The sequence below is a fragment of the Leptopilina heterotoma genome, unplaced genomic scaffold (assembly GCF_015476425.1).
Source record: "Leptopilina heterotoma isolate Lh14 unplaced genomic scaffold, ASM1547642v1 Lhet_51, whole genome shotgun sequence".
Taxonomy (NCBI): Eukaryota; Metazoa; Arthropoda; class Insecta; order Hymenoptera; family Figitidae; genus Leptopilina; species Leptopilina heterotoma.
Window position 1 is genome coordinate 3,453,452 of NW_025111110.1, and position 21,933 is coordinate 3,475,384.

The 21,933-nt window shown below is 26.6% G+C and overlaps 1 protein-coding gene across 1 annotated transcript; it reads right to left on the minus strand.

The window, feature by feature from the left end:
• Positions 1–2,573: 2,573 nt before the first annotated feature.
• LOC122507728 (huntingtin) lies at positions 2,574–21,892 on the minus strand. The gene is made up of 14 exons (XM_043620591.1): positions 21,664–21,892; positions 20,718–20,901; positions 19,088–19,366; positions 18,837–18,978; positions 18,173–18,751; positions 17,438–18,033; positions 15,463–15,776; positions 9,935–15,218; positions 9,503–9,708; positions 6,501–6,675; positions 6,002–6,415; positions 5,612–5,772; positions 3,355–3,442; positions 2,574–2,878 (listed from the first exon to the last, which is right to left on the minus strand). Exons 1-14 carry the CDS (start codon positions 21,750–21,752, stop codon positions 2,780–2,782), a joined length of 8,610 nt encoding a protein of 2,869 aa, XP_043476526.1. The 5' UTR covers positions 21,753–21,892; the 3' UTR covers positions 2,574–2,779.
• Between the last annotated feature and the right edge of the window lie 41 nt (positions 21,893–21,933).

Consider the following 21,933-nt stretch of genomic DNA (forward strand, 5'->3'; position numbering starts at 1 on the left):
ATTAACTATTTTCTCCATTATTTAGTTAATTATATGTAGTTAATTGTTTAGTTAATTGTTCAATGAAGTAATTATTTATTTAATTATTTACTTAAATTATTATTTCATTATAAAATTATCTAATTAATTAAATATAAATTATTTAATTAATTACTTAATTAACAAGATAATTAAGACTAAGAAACAACTATAATTAAAAATATCTGAAAAGAACGTAATTTCATTTTTACAAACTTGTGGGCATTTAGAGAAAACAATAAATGAAAGTAAATTAAATTTATACAAATAAAATGGTATGAAAGAAAATAATGGAAATACTTGAAAGTCGAGTTCATTATGAAAAGAACTTGAAAATATTTTATATCTATACGTATTCCACACTAAAATATTCTGTTGAGATCTTTTATCAATTTTGAAGCTCTCTCCAGAATGTTCACTATCTTCAGACTCGCATAATGAAACACTTGGAAATGTATAATATATATATATGTATATAAACACTTCAAATCTTATTATTCCAAGAAATTAAATAAAAAATTTTACTCAAAAACAAGTTTTTATGTATAAAACAATACTTGCTAGACTTCGAAAAAAACAATATCAAAATTTAAATTATCGACAATTAAAATTAGAAACAAAATAATTTAACATATTAGTAACAATAAAAAAAAGAATAGAGTAATTTTTAAATTTTTAAAAATTGAAATTTAATAATTTCGATAAATAAATTATAATTTTGAAATTGAAATTCCTTAAAAAAATTTTATTATTTATGAAAATAATGGAATTCCTGTGAAATTTTTATTATTTATGACAATAAGTAAATGTTTACATACAATTTTATTAAATTTTTTTTTAAATAATTGAATTCTTTTAGGGAAGTTTTATAAAAATAGTAGATATTGAAAATCATTGAAATTAGAAAAATGCATTTTATTTTTGAAAATAATTGAAATTAGGACAAGTATTTTTTTTTGACATTTATAAAAATAATTGAACTTTGGAGAAGAATTTTGTTATTTAGAAAGATAATTGGGATTTTTACGAGAATTCTTTTCAAATTTTGAACATAGTTGAATTTTTTAAGAAGAATTTTAATTTTTTTTTTTAAATAATTAAATTTCGACAATTATTTGTAATTTCTCCAAAATTGAATTTTTTTTTAGTGTTTTCAACAAAAATTGAAATTAGAAAATTTTTCAATTCTATTATTTTTAGAATTGATAATTTTATTTGAAAAGGGTAGCAAGATTTTATTAAATTTTACTACGATTATTGTAGTAAATTTAATAAAATATAAAAATGAAATTTCAAAAATTATTTTAAAATAATTATTTTAGAAATTTTATTAAGAAATTAACAAATTTGAATTTACAAATTATATAAATTATATTAATTTATAAAATATAATATAATTGTAATTAGAGTTGTGCAAAAAGCTCGATCGAGTATTTCAAGCTTTTCGTTTTTCTAGCAGAGCTGAGCAGAATCAATCCGAACTTGAACCAAATTCTATCCGACACGTGCAGTATTAAACCTAAAATAATTTTGAGCACTTGAATTTTTCGAGCACTCAAATATTTTTGAGTAACTAAAACTCGAGCCTGGCTCGAGTATCGAGCCCGGCTCGAGCTCGACCATGCTATTCGAGCTTTTTGCACACCTCTAATTGTAATCTTCATCTTTGTTAAAAATATATTTACTTATTTCTTCCCATATTAGGTATATAAATATTTCAAATTTTTTGTACAGATATATTATTATTTTTATCTTGTAGACAATAAAATTTAACTTTGTCTGACCATATGTAGTTATTACTACTTAAAGCGTAGCAGTAATTTTCTTTTTTTTCTTCATATGTTTCTTAATAAATTTATTAATATTTATCTTTATTTATTATTATAATTATTGTAAAATAATAAATAATAAAATATTATTAATTTATAATTAATAATAATACCTAATCTTTATTTTAAAATTATTGTCTTGCGCCGGGAAAATTTTATTAAAAGCATATTTCGCCAATTTAATATAATTTTTTTTTTAAATTTTCGACTTGATTTAAATTTTAAATTAAACTTATTAACTAATACTATTATTATTATTGTTGAAAATCATAAATTAGAAATTACTAATAATTAAACAATTTTCTTGCCCGTACACTATTTATTTTGCTTTGTTCTTTTTTTCTTATTCTCCGTATGAAATGATTTTTCAATCATTAAATTGATTATTATGAAAATAATGGGATATAAAATAACCGGTTTTATGTTACAGTTACTTCAATTTATTTTTGCGGTCGAATATATAAGAGCGCGCGTTTTTGTTGAGATATTCAACTTGGCGAGCTTACGTTTACACTGCTATTTGCACAGTTTAAAGCTTTCAAACGAATCGCAAACTTAAACCATAAAACGCTTTGGAAAAAAAAATTGCCATTAAAAAGGGAATAAATTATATAGATGAAATACTATATACAATTATTTTTGTTTGTGTGTATGTAATATGAAAAAAGTAATACAAAAATATAGGAATCACTCGGAAAAAAATATTTATTTAGAAACATTCTCTGCTCTTGTCTTTTTATAATAATTATAATAAAGACAATAAGTCTTCTTTACATTAATTTTCTTTTTCTATATTATATATTATATACATATAAATATACACTCTTGGAAATATATAACTGGAAATAGATATAAGCACCATTTAAACTCAATAGTTATATAATTTTCTTCTTTAAATTTACAGGAGGTAGAATAAATTATTCTTATTTGTTTCAGAGGGATGCTAAAATGTCAACAAACGGATTTCCTGGTTCCTTTGCAACCTCTTCGAAGGTTTCCACAAAAGTTCTCTTTTGAGTTTCACTAGTTAACTGGAGAAAATTTTTTTTTTTTTTAATCAAGCGAAAGAATATTCTGAATTAAGGATCAAAATTCGTAAAATGTTTATTCAACATTTCAATTTAGAAAAAAATACATTTTATTTTTTGGGAAGATTACACGAATTCTGACCCTTGAACGAAAAAATATTTTTTAGAAAAAATTATGTTCATCAAAATTAGTATTTTTACATTAAAGGTCAATGTGAAATAAACGAAATTAATTTATTTCCTTTTCAATTTCAAATCAAAAGAAAAAATATTAAGTCTCTAATTGAAAAGTAATTCCTAAAATACATATTTTCTAAATTACTTTTCAATTATTTAAATTATTATTTTCATTTTCTCTTATTTTATTTTTTACAGTTCAGTGAGTAATTTATGAAAATATTTATATTAAAAAAATATTTAGTTCACATAAACATTCAGAATTTTTGAAATGTTATTTTTGAAAAAAAAAATTAGAATACCTTGGAATAGAAATCTGATGCAGCTATGCAGAGGAGTTTTTTATCTTCATATTCGAATTTACCAATTCTAGATTGAACGTGTGGAAATCTGGTGAAACAATAGTTAAGGATTAAAAATATTTTCAACTAGAAATAGAAATTCAATTTCCCAACAGTAAACTTGAAAATAAAATTCAAAATATAGAAAAAGTAAAATCGAAAATTAATCTTGAACAGGAATCACAGTACCTTTTTTAAAAATAGCTAAAATTTTTATTTTTTAATTTTTTAATTTTATTGAAGAGAATTTTTTGTAATTATTCTAAAACAGGCGATATAAAGAGATGACAAAGAAATTCTACATAAAAATTAAATTAACTCTGCGAATTCATTAAAATTAACAGCAAATTGAAGTTTACATAATTTAAAATTTCGACAAAATAAATTTAAAATCAATTAAAATTGTTAATAACAAATTTGTTTAGATTTAAGATAATAATTAAAACTTGCTACTTGGTTACTAATAACTTCTTCAAAAATTATTTTCATCATCACGATTATTCATTTCTAGAATTTTCAACTAAAATTCTTTTTTAAGTCAATTTTTTAAAATAATTTTTAAAAATGTTCTTTGTGAATTTTCAAATTCTTTTGCTTACAACTTAATTTTACGAAATTTCGATTATTCTGACATTCTCCAATTAAATATATTGGAAATTAAAAACTTCAAATAATTTTAAAAAATTCCATTAAACTTATTGAGAAAAATTAATTCTGTACAATTCTTAATTAAAAATATGAAAAGTTCAAATTTTCAAAGATTTTAATTTGAAATTCATTTTTAAATCAATATTTATTAGAAAATTCTACGAGAATTCAATTATTTAACTATAAAAATAAATATTTTAATAAAAAATTGAATTTTCATAAAGAATTTTATCAACAAAATTTTTTTGAAAATTTTATTTTGAAAAAAATTGAATTGTTACGCTAAGAATTACATTAAAGTTTTTGAAAATAATTTTATTATTTAAAGAAATTTAATTAAAAATGTATTGAAAATTATACTAAAAATTCCAATAAATAAATTGCAGCAAAGGTTATTAAAATTATTAAATTTCTTTGATAAATTTTAATAAAATTTTTAAGAATAAATATTTTTTCGAAGAATTCCACTAAAATTGTATTAAAAATAATTGAAATTCAGCATTGAGATTTCTTATTTATGAAAATAATTAAATCCCTGTAAAAAATGTTATTATTTATGAAAATAATTAAATATTTGCGTAGAATTTTATTAAAATTTTTTTTAACTAATTAAATTCTTTTAGTAATTTTTATTAAAGTTGTAGATATTAAAAATCATTGAATTCAGGAAAGTTTTTGAAAATAATTCAAATTTTACCAAGAATTTTATGGAAAGTTTTGAAAATAATTGAATTTCTGAGAAGAATTTTACAACTTTTGAAAATAATTGAATTTCTGCAATCATTTGTAATTGCTTCAAAATTCAATTTGTTTTAGTGTTTTTAACTAAAATTCTTCTATAAATCCATTATTTTTAATAATCAATTAATTATAATTAAAATTGAAATTTTACAAAATTTTAAATCTAAATCTTTTAAAGTTCATCTACTTATGAAAATTGTAAACGCAATTCTTTAAAAATTGAATTAATTTTGAAATATTTAAGTGAAATTAAATTTTAAGAATAAATACAATAACTTTAGAAAACAACAATTTTCCAGGATTTCGATAAAAATTCCCTAACTTTTCCAGGTTTTTTCAAGGTTTATAAAATTCCCTGACATTTCCAGGTTTTTAATTTTTTAAATTTAAATTAATTTTTTAAATTAATTATTTTCCAGGATTCAAATAAAATTCAAGATTTAATAAAAAAAAATTTGAAATGAGAAAAAATTTTCACAATTACAGTTTGAATCGAACAAAATTCTAATCGATTAAAAAGTGAATTACATAAAACTTTTAAAGTAACAAACAATTTAAAAATAAATTCAAACACGAGATTTGGAGAAATTAAATTTTGGACTAATTTCAGTCAAAAATATTTAAAATTGAAAAAAATTGACGCTAAAATCAAATAAAAATTTTAGTAAATAATTATGTGGTTAAAATTTAAATTTCAATGAATTATATTTTGAATGGATTAAAATTTGTATGAATTGAATTTTTGTTTAATTATTTAAAATAGGTAACAATCTGTGATCCCTGCTTCAAATAGAAAAAATAAACTTGAAAATAAATTCAAAAAGGATACAGAGATCTGAGCCATTGGTTTGTTGAGGTGCTGATGAAGAAACAGGATAAACACCAAGTCGATAATACAACCGGCAAACTTTGTATAAAATTCGGTAAACTGAAAACTACCCAGTCTTGAAGTAAACTTAATTGAGCGCTATTACAAGCTCTCTCGCAGACCTGCAAAAAAAAGGAAGAAAAATCTCATGAAATTAAAAATCAATTTCCCCACATTTGAGCAATAAATTATCTCTATTATTCAAAAGCTAAAACTTGACATTGAGCATAATAATCAACTCATTGGAGAAAAATAATAAATGATGATTAAAATGATTTTTTATTACATGAAATATTCACCTCCGCCAAAAAACCACACTCACAAACACAAGTATGCAACTTCCACACTCACCTTAAAAACCACAGCCGACATTAATCTCTGATGTGGTTGCTGTGGCGAAAGGAACTCTCCAATAACTTTAGTTAAGATTTCCGAGGGTGGGAAGAAATCGCTCAGAACGCCGGAAAGTACTGTACAAAGAATTTCAACTTCCATAGGATAACCCTTCTTAATCTTATCAAATATCGCTGACGTTCTCTCAATCGATCTAACTAAAGCTTCCGGCTCTTGATCAGGTAATGGTTCCTCAATATCTGGCTGATTAAACCTATCAGCCGCTTCTGTATACATGCACGTCAACATTAATTGTAATGCAGGCAGTGCAAGTAGTGCATTACTTTGTTTCAAACGATCGATAGCAATTTTGACAATTTGCTCCGTAACTTTGCCAACTACACTTCTTGTTGCGACCAACCTTTCCAAGCCCTATTATACAAAACAAAGTTTCAAATAGAAAACTTATTTCAAGTGCGTCAAACGCTCTCAATCAAAGCGACAAGTGCACCCTCACCTTCAGTAACGTTTGATGAAGTGTGGTTGAAATATTTTGAGTTGTGACTAGAGTGAGAACAAGTTCCAAGACTGCCGGCGCTTCTCCGTCCTCTGGTGTATCGTCAGCGTGCTCCAATAAAAAGAACACTAACGCCCACAGTATTCCTTGATGCGATTCACTTTGAAGTGGAACTCTGAAAATTATTCAATTTTATTATTTTTTCCATAAAATTACTCAATTTTATTTATTTCTTCAAAAATTAATCAATTTTATTACTTTCTCCAAAAATTTCTCAATTTCTCTTTTGTTTTGAAATATTTTCCTCTTCATTTAAATACTATTATAAAATAATACCAAATTAAATCTATTACATTCATTTAAGAATTTCTGTAATTGTAAAATTAATAGAAAACATCAATTATTATTTTTTCATAGGAATTAAAATTTTCAAAAATTTCACATTCGAACCTTTTGAAATTCAATAACTTAAAAGAATATTATATGTTCAAATGAATTTATCACTTGGTAAAAATTATATAATTTCCTTTTAATTTTAATTAAAAGAATACTAGCAACAATTTTAACTTCTTGCTCCTTTTTTAAAATAAAATTAGCAATTTTAAAAGTAATAGAATTTAAAAAGTTTCTAATTTAAATTTTTGTTGAAAACACTAAAAAAAATTCAATTTTGGAGAAATTACAAATAATTACAGAAATTCAATTATTTTCAAAAAAAATAAAATTCTTCTGATAAATTTCAATTATGTTCAAAATTTGAAAAAAATTCTTGTGAAAATCCCAATTATCTTTATATATAACAAAATTCTTCTCCAAAGTTCAATTATTTTCATAAATGTCAAAAAAATTCTTGTCCTAATTTCAATTATTTTCAAAAATTTTACTAATTTCACTGATTTTCAATATCTAAGATTTTAATAAAATTTCCCAAAACGAATTCAATTATTTAAAAAAAATTTTAATAAAATTGCATGTAAACATTTAATTATTTTCATAAATAATAACAATTTTACAGGAATTCAATTATTTTCATAAAAAATAATTTTAAATTCTAGAAAATAAATATATATTGTGCAAATATTTTTCTTCTTTTTCTAAAACAAAATAATAATTTTGTTAAAAAAATTGTGATTCATAAAGAAAAATAATGCAAAATAAATAAATCTTCTATTTCTTAATCACGGTTGTTTAACAATTTTCTAATTTTGTTTAGAAGTAAAGAACAAAAATCTGCATAAGAAAAGAAGTGAAAAAAATTCTGATTTCTATTTGTCATTGCAATTTTGAATTAATTATAAAATAAAAATAATTATAACATTTCAAAAAAATTAATTCTATCCAATTGTTAGTTAAAAGTATGAAAAATTGAGATTTTCAAAGATTTTAATTTTAAAATTCTCCGAAAATTCAATTATTTAAATACAAAAAAAAATAATTTATTGACTAATTGAATGTTTTTTAGAATTGTATTCTCCTAAAGAATTCTTTCAACAAATTTTTAAATAATTAAATTCTTTTGACGAAATGAAATAAAATTTTTAAGAATAATTACATTTTTCGAAGAAATTGGATTAAAATTGTATTAAAAAGTAATTGAAATTCTGCGATGAGTTTTATTTATGAAAATAATTGATTTCCTAAAAAGAATTTTATTATTTATGAAAATAATTAAATTTCTAATTAAGAATTTAATTATTTATGAAGATTTAATTGAATTCTTGACTAGAATTTTAATACAATTTTCGAAAATAATTAAATTCTTTAGAAGAGCTTTAATAAAAATATAAAAAATTTGATTTTTTTGAGTAATTTATATCAGTTATTATTTACAATTTTAACTGAAAGTCATTTTTAAATCAATTTTTATTAGAAAATTCAACGAGAATTCAATTATTTAAATATAAAAATAAATAATTTATTGAATATAATTTAATGTTTCTTAAAATTGTACTAAAAATAATTGAAATTCTGCGATGAGATTTATTCATATTAATATGAAAATAATTGAATTTCTAAACAGAATTTTATTATTTATGAAAATAATTGAATTATTGCGAAGAAATTTATAGAAAATTAGTAAATAATTGAATTCCAGTGGAATTTTTATTATATTTGGGAAAATAAATAAATGTTTTCGTGGAATTCTGTTAAAATTTTTTTTAATAACTATTTAAAAAGAATTTTAACAAAATTCTACGCAAACATTTAATTATTCTTTTAAAATATTAAAATAATTGATATTAAAAATTATTAAATTGAGGAAAATTTTTGAAAATAATTGAAATTTTTGCAAAGAAATGTATTAAAATTTTTGAAAATAATTTAATTTTGCAGAAGAATTTTATTATTTTTAAAGATAATTGAAATTTTCAGTAGAATTTTTTTTAATTTTTGAACATAATTGAATTTTTGCGAAGAATTTTATTATTTTTGAAAGTAATTGAATTTCTGCTATCATTTGTAATTTTTCTACAAAAATTTAATTATTTTAGTGTTTTCGACTAGATTTAATATTTAAATTTATTTTTTATTCAGTTATTTTTATTCATAATAATTTATTGAATTCGATTAAAATTGTATTAAAAATAATTGTAATTTTGAGTTGAGTTTGTTTTTTATTTTTCAAAAATCTAAATTCTTTAAAATTTCTAATTAAATAATTCTTAGAAATATATTTTTTGAAACCAAAATTCTAATTTTCCCTTTGTTTCAGAATAAGAATGGAAAATTTCAATCTCATATTTCCCAAATTATTCAGTTAATTGTATTTAATTTTCAAAATGAGAATAATTCTTTCAAAATAAATTCTTTTTCAAATTTTATTTTTTTCCTCTTGAAAAGAACAAGAGAAGCGAATGTTTTCTTTTTTCTCCTCAAGAAGAAAAAAAATATCCTACCAATTCCCATATATATATATATATATATATATATATTTAAAGTTGAATAAATTTAATTGAATCATGAATTTTATATTCCTATTTATTTACTCTTGAGACTAATACCTCTCGGATTCTTGAACGTCAATATGTTTTTGAATATATTCTATTGCCAATGGATGTACAATACTCTTTGTGTCCTCACAATTCGCCAATACAGCACTTTGCAAGAGGTACAGCATTCCATGCAATGCCGATATTCTCGCAGGCAAAAATCCAGACTTTAGACTTCCATCTAATAAGCGTTTAATCCTCTCCAAGTTTTCCATATCCTGCAGAAAATAAAAATTTTTTATTTCTTTAATAACTTTACAAATAATTTCCTTTTTTTCGTTTAAAAAGTATAAAAAAAGACGACGGAAATTAAATTCCAATAAATTAATTTTTAGCCTAATAAATGATTTAGAGAAATAAATAAAGGAAATAAAGAAAAAAATGTAAGTTAAGACAGAAAATAAATAAATTTTCTTTAATATCAAAATTGAAGAAAAAATTTACCAAAGGCGTCAGGACGGCAGCAGCTTTACAGACAGCGATGACTAGATACTGATGTAATATTTCATCTTCAACTGGATGCTTTTTCAACAATTCGAAACACGAGTCCAACATCCATTTATATTGCGCTCTCTCGACAAACAATTCCGAAATTGCCAATATCGATTGAACGACTTCCTTCAAAAGTCGCAGGGGAATTTTCACTTGAGGACTTATCCACGACGTGTATAATTCCAAAAGAAATCTTAAACACGAATCAATATCAAGTGCCGACGACACCAAAGCATCATTCCTTCGATTCTTGAGAGTGAGAACCGATGAACACAATTTATCCTCATGCAAATAGCACAATGACCACAAATACGCCACTGACAATTGACTGTAACTCAAATTCTCTCCATTCGTCACTCTCTCAATATTCCCCCTTGAAAATATATTATCCAAACATAAACCACGAGTATTTTTAAAATCATTCATACACTCGTACTTCCAAACAAGTAAATCCTGCACGAGATACAATTTCTGTGAACTTATTTTATAAAGAGCCAATTGTGGATCTCTCGAATGATGAATGAGACGACTATTTGTCGGATTACCCGGACATGGTAGCAATAAAGTTTGCATTAATAATCTCGTTATTGCTTGTACCGCTAGACTTGTCACTTGACAAAAAACATTAATATCTTCTGGTGCAATATCATCATTTTGGAGAATATTCACTACACTCAGGAATACCATCCAAATTTCTTCAAATTGCAAACGTGAGGTCCAACCCAGTAGTGTCACTCGAAATACAAATTGCTCGAGAATTTCAATTTCGTGAATTAAATCCCCTTCGGAGGAGAGTAAGGGAAAATTACACTTTGTATCGCCGGTGCCTGTCATTTGCCATCCGTATTTCCAAACCAAGGGCGGTGTTAAAACGAAAGAATTCACCAAAGGCAGTCGACTGACACTTACAATTAAACTCTCAATCGGTTCGTACAAGAAATCGGGAATTATTCTCTCTGTTGATTCCTCCAACCAGGATACTAGAGTCGCCATTCTTAGACAACTTTCAGCGAGTATTTTCGTATCGTCACTCTTGAGAGCTGTCTCCAATCCCCGTTTTTCGATACAAGGGAGTGTCTTCTTAGTCTTGTGAAAATGATTGACAATTCTCATTAGTGATATCGTCATTGAACAAACTCGATGATAATGTGTATCCTTGCCTACAATTTTACTCAGATTGTAATTTTTCATAATTTCCCTCGCACAATTGAGACACACTGCAATTTCCGACGGTTCCAATTTTTTCCTCCCGTTTTCATGGTTTTCTATAATCCAATGACTGGTCTCCAAACAAAGAGTGGCGAATTTACACAAATCCTCCTCGAACTTTCCCTCGATTGTTGCCAAATTAAATTTTGTCAATTTCTCCAAAGTTTCGAAATAAGTCACTATTCCTGGCACTACCGCGAAAAGTACCTCCCGATAGAGTGTGTCTTCCATCAGTTCATTGAATTTTGTCACATATTTCGACGAAATTTGGGGATCGAAAATAGAATGCGGTTTAGGAATCAGTTCGTTGAGATTCTTCACATGCTGCAGTAGTGATTCCTTAGCTGCTGAATAAAGAGGACTTTCAATAAAGTCAAAAACTTTCCCAGAAGAATTAAACTCTTGTTCTTGGCACATTGTGACAGTGCTTCTAACTCCTATTTTTATGCATTCTTTCAAAATCTTTATACTGAAGTCCTTGGAAGAGAAGATAGAGACACACTCTTCGTAGTTTAGATTACTTAAAAGTTGTGCCGACTCCGAAAAACCGCTATTCGAGTAGCAACACCGTATTTTCACCTGCGACAAAAACCAATTGCGATCGATCTGAATATTTTTGATCGTCGACGGATTGAAAGAGCGACACTGATCGAGCATCAACGGTGACAGATCGTAATATTGCTCGCCGAGTTTGTTCAACAAACTCACGAGACCTCCGTACTTTCTCGCCAATTTCGTCTCTTTCAAAATCTCCATCACTCGCATAAATTCCTCCTTCGGCAATTGTTCGTTCACATCCTCGACACTCAATGTCAGCAAAATTTCCACTCTTCGACTCAAGATATTCGCTGCCATTCTCGACAGAGCCAAGAATTTCGTCGTCAATAATCGAGGAATAAGAGCAATAATCACCGATCCACTCTGAGAATGATGGGCCCCTTCGACACACAACAATAATCTCTTGACAAAAGTCGGTCGCGATAGGTCCAAACACTTCGTAGCGATCGCCTGAATCAACAGACCACTGGCTGCCGAATTTCTATGCACTGCCACGGCGACAAGCTCCCGAACCGGTGGTTCAGTTGCCAAATGAATCGTCTCCTCGATATGGTTCACCAAAAGCCAGGTCAACGGCTCCGCATCATTCAGATTCTCACAAACGTAATCGCAAAACAATATCGTCCCTCCTCTTCGCACTATGTTCATATTAATCACACTCGTCTTTGAATCTTTCCCTCTCTTCGAAAATGGACTCGATTTTTCAATTCCCATCACCTCGGACCAGAAATCCATCTCACTGTAACTTAACAACGTCATCAGGTACGCCCACTGACACGTTAATATCGGCCAATAATTCCCAATGTTCAACATCAATTTATTCAAATCACAGACAAAAATCCTCTCCTCATTCGAAACGTTCCTCCCAAGAATCATCTGAACCGTTGCATTCGCCACTTTACAATGACTTCCAGACTCGAACATATGAATACAGAGCTGCAAAAACAAAGCCGATTGATGGACAAAATACTCATTCGTCTCCTGATTACATCTCAGCGTAGATACTTTCAAATCCGAAAGTCTCGCCCCAATGATCTTGATAACACGAAAAATGAAACGAGCCAAAATCCTTTCGGGCTGCAATTCAACCAACTGATTCCCAAGCGCATTCAAAGGATCCCGACTCTGTTGCAAAACCTCCGGCAGTAGGACAACATCCGACAAATCACTGATATTCGGACTAAGATCCGACAATCTCGCCAACATCGCCTCCTCCTTCGCATAAGAAATCAAGCACAAAAAAATAATATTCACCATTCCCAACCATCTTTCCAACCTCACCAATTTATCCCCCATCAAAGGCGGATTCGTCAAAAGTACCTTCAGCAGCGGATCGACGGGTCGAAAAACAGTCGGCGAAACCGTGGCGCAAAGTTTTACCACCGCCGCATGTGCCTCTTTAGACTCGATTCTCACCTTCCCCGCCGCCAACATTGGCAAAAGTGTCTCCATCACCGACCGAGACCATCTTCTCCACTTCTCCTCTCCATTCCCGTCACTATTCGATCGACACTCTGTCAAGCATAACGTCACAAGTTCAATAACCTCATGATACTCGACCAATCTCAACAGCATCGATATCAAAACCTCGTGTGTCGTCTCCAGTTCCTTTTGCTCCGACAAATTCGTACTCGAGCCCCTCGACAGAAAAATATCCTCCACAACCGGTACCAGAGCCGGAATACAATGCGTCAATGGCGATTGTCCACTCGCCATCAGTCCATCGCACAACTGAATTATCTTCGGCACACCAATAATATTCTTCGAATGATACTTCTCATACGAGAGGCGCACTAAAAATTCAAATATCCTCGGCAGTAACTTCTCCGTCTGCTGTATCTGTCCCTCTTCAATAAACTCAAATTGCTTTATGACAAAATCAATAAATATCTGATCCGAATCCAACATGCAATAATTAATGTGCAGCTGAACTAGCTGACTGAGTAGCATCAGAACCTGACACTGAAGAGGTATGGAACTTGTGATCGAGTACTGCTTCAGCGATTTGATAACCATTGGTTCGAACAATCGAATATAGGACGCGACAGATGCTTTCTTATCCTGTGTCTTCGTCAGACTTTTAAAGACAGACGTGATTTTCCGATCACTCCTTCTTCGAAGTAGACCAATCCACCCCGTGTCGGGATCATTACCCCCCCGGCAATTATTCCCTATTATTTTTATCGTCTCGGCTAATTGTCTAGAAGTCTTCTGAAAACACTGATTATAGAAACCACGATCATCGTCTCGATGATTCATATTCGTGTTTCTCTTATCGAAGTCCTGCCACTGGGCGCAGAGATTCGTTCCAAAGAGACATTTCAACAGTTGCTGGACACACTGCACCGATTTTGTCGGCGAGAGTAACATTGTCGTTTGCAAATAGTGTAGAATCTCCTCCGCAATTCTTCCCGCCTCGATCAGAGTTGCCATCTCGAGTAATTGCGAAAGTACCTGCAGTGTTGCGTTCAATAACGACAGGTACATTTCACTAGCCTCGGATATTAACGTCACGTTATAATTCGCGTGCGCATTACGAAGAATCTCGTACAATTTCACATAGTGCGTCATATTGTGAAACACTCCCATCTGCTCTTTTCCAAATCTCAATGTCGGGAATTTCTCCATTCGCTCCTTTGATTTATGTTCGGGAATTAATTTCTTCTTTGGCGACAGTGATTGTGCGCCCGGTAACGATGGAAGAGAGGATTTACTCGCAGGTGGCGCCAATTGAATATCATCGATAACGTGAACAAAAACATTCAAAAGTCTCACAACGTGATTCAATAATAATTCCAAATGTTGATACATCTGTTTATCTTTATACAAACCCCACAGCTTCGCCGAATCAGTTTCATTCTTATTGATCGGATCGCCGGGCTTTAAATTGCAAACAGCCATTCCTGACGCGAGATTTCCAGCTAGTGTCAATAAATTCCTGTGTAGAGCGAGATCTAAACTCACGGGCAATGACGAGAGGAGGACAATTGATATTGATAATAAACTATTTCCACTTGATAAAATCATGTCACTGGCTAAATTTATTTCCTTGAGATCCAATTTACTGGATGATTTTTTATGCGTTTTTTTGGAGGAATTTTTCGATAGAATACAATCCCAGGCTCTTGAATAGACGGTCGTGAAATAAGTCTCACTTAATAGACTCAGTGATTCAAAAATACCGTACGTTAAATGTTTTGATTGAAATGTATTGAGTTGATCGATCAGAAGATTCACTATTCGCGATAAAGCGTCATCGATTTTTTCCGAATAGTGCATTTCTTTTGATGCGCATAGTGATACGAAAGGCTTGATCAAGCTATTCATTAAGAGTTTATGCTCGGCGAAGCACGCTGATAATTCCAAAGATTCGTAAATTACTGTCGATAAATACTGATCTGTGTGCAGTGATGCTTTCCTCGTCACTGCGTCCTCCTGTGGTTGTTGATAATACAACAATGGAATTATTCTGCAACATGGAAACAAATTAAATTGCTTATTTTTCCGATTAATTAAATTCTACATTAATTAACGTAAAAAAACGTTGATAGAACAAATTTAACCAAAACGTGAACTAAAGAAAGGAACAATTTAATCTGAAATTGATTTAGAAAGAAAGAAAAAGAAAAAAATATTCAGTATTTTTGAAACTCATAAAACTGAAATTACTTTGAAAGTGTAATTAAAATTCTTTAGATTTAATAATAAATTACTTGGTAATAGCGGCGCTAACTGCAGATCGAACTCGTTGATCCTGATCACCTAGCAATTGAGTAAAAACGGAAATCACGTTTTCTTGAAATTGAGTACTATTTGTTGCGTGTTCTATGGTAATGTAGGGCAGCTCACTTAAAAGTTCAACTAGCTTTACTCTAACTAGAAAATAGGGATTATTTACAATTTGCGGAAGCAAATTCAATATCACTATTGCTCGTTGATTTTCCACAGATTCTAAAAGATCAGTCATAAAAATACCAAGAGCATTTAAAGTCTGTCGACACGTCGCCGCCGACTCGTCCTCCAGTCCCTTGAAAAATTAACAAAAAATTCACAAATTAATACATCGATTGCAAAAAAAAATTCACAACATTAACTATTAATTAAAAAATATAATTTTAATAAATTTTATATTCTAACTGAGTCTTTTTTAATGTTTCCTTATCGTAACTCGAAATTATTGTCGAATTTAACATTTTATTAATTTTATTTAATTATTTAAATAAAAATAAAGAAACTAAATAAAATACACACAAATAGAATAAAATAGTAAAATTATTAATAATAAAATAACTAAAATAATTTAAAGAAATTAATTAAAATAAATTAATAAGAACAAAAAAAAAGAACATAGTATAAAGCATTGAATCAAAATTCATTATATAATTCCATAGAAATTTCAAAACCAACTATAAATTAAAAAATTTAATTTTTTAATTTAATAAAATTAGTGAACAAAAAATAAAAAATAGGTACTTAAATAGAATAAGATAGTAAAATAATAAATTAATAATAATAGCAGTACAACGAAATTAATAAAAATTAGTTAATAAGAACAAATAGAAATTAAATTTTTTCAATTTAAAAAAAAAATTAAAAATTAAAAAACCAATTACAAAAAATCCAAAATTAAGTTTAATAAAGTTTTTAAATTGAAATCTTCAAAATTTTAATTACTGTAAAAGAATAATTAAATTTAAATATAAAAAATTATTAATTTGTTATTTTGTTTAAAAATTATTAGTTTTTAATAATTTTTTTTTAAAATTCTAAGAAAAAAAAGCATTTTGTAAGAATTGTAATTATAATTGTTATAAATTATTAAACTTGAAAGTGTTTTACATTGAAAATATGTGAAATTTTAATTCCTGTGTTTAAATAACAAACAAATAACAATAAATATTTAAGTATTTATTTTACAAGAATTATAGAAATTTAAAAAATTTAATTTAGAAAATCTGGAAAAATTATTATATTTTAAAAAATTTCAATTAAAAATTTTTTTTTATAGATTTTATGATAATTTTTCAAAAAAGTTCTATTTAAATAATTTAATTGTCGTAGTTTAATTCTGATAAGAGTTGATTTTAAGAAATAATTGAATTTTAAAAGATTTTTAAATAAAAATTAAAAATTTTAATTTCTGTAAAAGTATAATAATATTTAAATGTTTATTTGAAAAAATTATAAATATATATTTATAAGTAATTTTTGCAAATAAACATTTAAATCCTATTATACTTTTACAGAGATTAAAATTATTAAATTTTTGAATTTAATTTTATTTAAAGATTCTAAGAAATAATTGAATTTTGGAAAAATTGCAGTTGAAATTTTTAGAAACAATTAAATTTGAAAAGGTTTTTCATTAAATATTTTTTGAAATTATTTAATTTTTGAGGAAAAATAAATAACAATAAGTTTTTAAATATTTTTTAACAAAAATTATTTAAGTTTTGAGTAATTTAATTTAGAAATTCTAAAAGAATTATTATTATAATTATTTGAAAAGTAAAGAATTTTCGTTAAATTTCAAAAAGATAATTTTTTTAACTAACAATAGCCGAGAAAAAAAATGTTAGTTTTTACTAATAAAATATAAAATTATTAACTAAAATAACATAACAGATTAATAAGAATTAATCAATAAGAATAAAACTGTGTTAATTTATATGAACAAAAAAATATTACCATCAACAATAAATTGATCAGTTCAGCGAGAAATTCTGGCCTCTTATTTTGAATTTCAAAATCCTTAACTTCCGTACTTGTGAATGTACCATAATTCTCAGCCAGCATTGCTCTTAAAAAGAAGCCAATAATCATTGAAACATTGCCCCTCAATTGTGGATCAGAATGTTTCGCGTACAGCAAAATATCGGACATTGTCTGTTGATATTCGTCCGTCGATGTTCTGGCAACCGTTGAAAATAATAGACTTGGATATATCCTTAAAATATGAGAAATGCAGGTGAGTGCAAGCGATTTAACGCTCACGCGAAACATTTTATCGGTTATTAATTGACCGACTTTGCCTGTCAATAAAAATGACGATGCCAAATAACGACAACAGTATTTTAACGAAACATCCGTTCCATTCAGTCGACCGATATCAAATTCAGGAAGTGAAACATTCACCAAACTTCTTTGCGGTGAATCCAACGATGTTAAAGTATCGTCCAAAAATTCCTCCTCCCTCGAATGTTGACTCATTACACTCGAATCGTAAACCTTCTCCGATTTTTCAAGTTCACTGCCAAAATCACTTCCATCGTCCAGATCATCATCTAGAGGTAATTTTTTGAAAATTGAAAAAGAATGTACATTGCGGGGAATTATGAATAAATAAACGAATAAATAAAGAAAGAAAAAAGAAAAGAAGAATCGAAAGAAAAATTCTAATTGTAAAATAGATAGACAACCTACTTCCAATAGTTCCGATTTTCAAATTATTATAATCGTCCAATATTTTCGTTGTCATTTCAACAGAGTCATTGGGAACTTGTTTCGGTGACCGATGAATAACAGGCAGAGAATTTTCCGACTCAGCAATCCACTTTTGTATTTTTGGTGTAATATCCGAAATTTCTGATAAATCCGAATCTAGTAAATTTAAAGGAACTTCCGATGTTCCTCCCGATACTGTGGTAGTGGAAAGACTCATATGTCCCAATGAAAGTCTTCCCGAATTTTCAGTGAGAAAAATTCGACTATGACCAATGCCATCCGATGAGAGTAAAACGGACAAAAATTCCTTTTGTGGTGATTGAAGAAGTTTAATTAATGTCTCTAAGGCCGAATTAATGACATTATGATTCGAATGCCATTTTGTATAATGTAAACATAATTCATAAATTTGTAGAAAATTTTCCAGTCTATGCGCATTCTCTGATTCAGTTACCAATGGCACATTCATGTGAGGCAACATTAATTGAAAACAATTGAAAATTCCAAGAACTGTTGTCATGCATTCTTTATCGGTTTCAATAACACGTATTGCTGTGTCTGAAAAAATAAAAAATAAACGTTTCAATGAATGAAATTTATTTATTTCTTCTTTGAAATCAGATCTTTATTGCAATAATTTTACCAATGAGATTATCCATCACGTAACTCAAAAAATTTTGCGGTTTACGACAATTCAAACATGTTGTCACTATCATATTGGCAGCGGATCTTCTCAGTGTGGCTTCAGTTGATGAAACATTTGGAAAAAATGCTTTTAACAATATCTACGAGAAGTTTTTGAGAAAAATTATTAAGGTAATTAATTAGAAAAAGAAGAAAATTAATTAGAAAAGTAACGTAATTAATTGTAGAAATAAGTCATATTTTCCATACCTTAACATCTTTGTCGGTCATAAATGGTCCAAGGGATTTCAAAATTAACGGCAACGACTGAGTCAACGTCTCAATGACAGATTCCTCTTTTCTTTTCATAATGTTTACAATGCAAGGAATCAAATTTGTAACATATGCTTTGCCCCTTGCTGCCCGAATCATATGACTGAGTAATCCAAAACGCCATAACGCCGCTCTCAAACATCGGGCAGATCTATTTCTTTTTATTTCTTGATACAATTCAATTTGTACTTTCAAAATATGAGTATCGGCCATCGCCTGAAATTATATTCAAAATACAATATAAATAAAATGAAAATTAAATTGGAAAATTAAAAAAAGAGAATTAAAGAGAAAATTAAGATTAATAATTATTATTAAGTAGCAAGAATTCAATTATTTTCATAAATAAGAAAATTCTTCAATCAAATTCAATTATTTTCAATACAATTTTAATAAAATTTCTCGAAATAATACAATTATTTTAAAAAATATTAATTAAATTCAATTATTTTCAAGAATTTTAATATAAATTCAATTATTTTCGACAATTTTGATGAAATTCTTTTAAAAAAACATTATTTTCAAAATTTGCAGATAAAATTCTTTGAAACAACTCAATTATTTTTATGAATTGTAAAATCCTTCGCAAGAATTAAAATTATTTTTATAAATAAGAAAATTCTTCGCAAGATTAAAATATTTTCATAAATAATAAATTTCTTCAATAGAATTCAATTATTTTTAACAATTCTGATAAAATTCTTGGAAACAATTCAATTAGTTTTAAAAATTGTAAAATTCTTGGCAAGAATTCAATTATTCAATTATTCTTGTAAATAATAAAATTCTTCTGAGAAATTTTCAATACAAGATATTTTCAATACAATTTTAATGAAAATTCTAGAAAAAAATTCAATTATATTCAATATAATTTTAATAAAATTTCTCTAACAGGTTCAATTATTTTTAAAAATTGTAATAAAATTTGTCGAAAAAAATCAATTGTTTTCGAAAGATTTTAATAAATTTCTTTGTAAATTTCAATTATTTACCAAATTTTCAACTAAAATTATTTTAAAAAATTACATTATTTTTACGATATTTAATTAAATTCTTTAAAAAAATATAATTATTTACAAAAACTGTAATAAAATTGTTTAAAAGAATTTAATTTTCTTTAAACAATTTTTATATAATTTAATAGGAAAATTATTAATTACAGTTAATAATAAACACGATTACTTTAAAAACTTAAAAGAAAATCTCCATAAAATTCAATTACTTTCGAAATTTTCAGTATAAATTATAAAAAAAATTCCATTATTTTCAAGAAAATTGAAATAAATTCTTCAAATCAATTAAATTATTTTTAAAAAAATTTAATAAAAACCTTGCCAAGAATTAAATTATTTTCAATACAATTTTAATTACATTTTCTCGAAAGAATTCAATTATTGAAAAAAATGTTGATGATATTCTTGAAATGAATTCAATAATTATTTTCAAATTTGTTTATAAAATAATATAGAAGAAGAAGATTAAGAGAACATTTTAGATGACTAAGAAATTTATAAACAAAGAAATCAAATAATTAAATTTATTACTGACAAAATTTATTTTTTCATACCCTAATAATTTTGTTGAGACATTCGTCCGCCACGGTTCGGACGTCGGAATCATTATCATCGCAATACGATAAAAGTGTTTCAATTGCAAGACTAAGGACATGAGTAAATTTTGGAACAACTTTAATTGTCGATATACACACTCCATCGGCAATTGTTATACAATTCGATATTTTCTCCTTTTTCCTAAAAAAACAAACAAATTACATTATTTTCGAAATTTTATTAGCTTTTTTAAAATTGCAACAATCGTTGAACGTGCAAAAATAGTAGAAAAATTTCAGAAAACAACGATAAGATCAATGTAATTAAGATTGTAATCTAATTAAACAATAAAATGATTAAAGAATCATTAATTTATTTACTAATCATAAAATTAATTAAATTCCTTTAATGACAAAAAATTTTATAATTAAAAATAATTTGAAATTTTTTAAAAAACCATATTATGTAATATAAAAGAAATTAAAACTGTTTTAACAGACGATAAAAATATTTTTTTCTTGCTAGCAAACGAAATTAACGAGAGTGATTTTTGTTGATAGAATATAACAATTGAAAAAGTACAAACACAGGTGTTACTTATATTTTAAATAATTTAAAAATACATAATTCATATTCTATTTTAAGAAATCAAGATCGTTTTATCCAATAACCACGAAATTATTTTTTATCTTACTTTTATTACAATAAAACCGTTCTTTTAAAATAACAACATTGTATACAAAACAACAACATTTTCAATAATTCATGTTTATATTATCATTTCAAAAGTCACACTTCAATAATTTTATTAGCGATTTTATTTACTACTTTTAATAAAGTTTATTTTCCCAAAAAATTATAAAATTTTACAAAAACTCTATAAATATTAATAAAATGATTCTACATGAAAATAAAATAAAAGAAAATTTTTTAAATAATCAAAATAAATATTCAAAATAATACCTGGCACCAAAATCCGAATCAGCTGATTCCTGTTCTTGAAAATTTTTTAATGTCTCTACCGCTTTAATAATAATATTTAAAGTTGTCATTTTGATTAAATTCTCATTTACAAGTGTGTGAAATAAATTTTATCCATTTTTACACTCGATTGGCACATTAGACTGATTAATAATGAAAGCTTTCTAAAAATTTAACACATGTGTGAAGGTCGTTTGTTGACAACGCGACATTATTGACAGACTAGCATATTTTGACAGCTGTCAGTATTGA

What these genes read in the sequence shown, in the direction of transcription:
- LOC122507728 (XM_043620591.1), bottom strand. Translation starts at nt 21,752, where the DNA reads ATGACAACTTTAAATATTATTATTAAAGCGGTAGAGACATTAAAAAAT. An exon ending in GATTCGGATTTTGGTGCCAG is followed by an intron (nt 20,902 to 21,663) that starts GTATTATTTTGA and finishes TTGTTTTTTTAG; the next exon opens with GAAAAAGGAGAAAATATCGA. An exon ending in GTTAGCGCCGCTATTACCAA is followed by an intron (nt 15,219 to 15,462) that starts GTAATTTATTAT and finishes TCCATGTTGCAG; the next exon opens with AATAATTCCATTGTTGTATT.